The 259-nt window shown below is 72.2% G+C and overlaps 1 protein-coding gene across 1 annotated transcript in view; it reads right to left on the bottom strand.

Annotated features, from left to right (window-relative positions):
• Nucleotides 1-259, bottom strand: part of MGAT1 (alpha-1,3-mannosyl-glycoprotein 2-beta-N-acetylglucosaminyltransferase) — a gene marked incomplete in the record, with an annotated part of 14,141 nt that overhangs the window by 1,979 nt on the left and 11,903 nt on the right. The window contains 1 exon segment of the mRNA XM_014587463.2: nt 1-240. Within this exon segment, the coding sequence (XP_014442949.1) occupies nt 1-128 (128 nt within the window).

Raw genomic sequence — 259 nt, 5'->3', positions numbered from 1 at the left:
AGGGCGCGGTCGGCGGGCGGCCTGCCGGGCGCCGGGCGCGACCAGAAGAAGAGCAGCAGCAGGGCATTCCAGGCCACGAAGAGGACGGCGCCCCACAGCACGAGCCCTGCGGACTGCTTCTTCAGCATCCTGCCCCCGAGGGCAGGGACGGCGGCTGGGCTGCCCGGGCGGGCCTGGCTCACGCGCCCAGGGCTCTAGGGCTGCTCCGGCTGGCCCATGGGTCAGGAAGCGGCCATACACCTGCAAGAGGGAGAAGAAA

The sequence above is a fragment of the Tupaia chinensis genome, unplaced genomic scaffold (assembly GCF_000334495.1).
Source record: "Tupaia chinensis unplaced genomic scaffold, TupChi_1.0 Scaffold000214_1, whole genome shotgun sequence".
NCBI lineage: Eukaryota > Metazoa > Chordata > Mammalia > Scandentia > Tupaiidae > Tupaia > Tupaia belangeri.
Note: the sequence above shows the minus strand (reverse complement) of the source record. Positions and strands in the feature narration are given on the sequence as shown.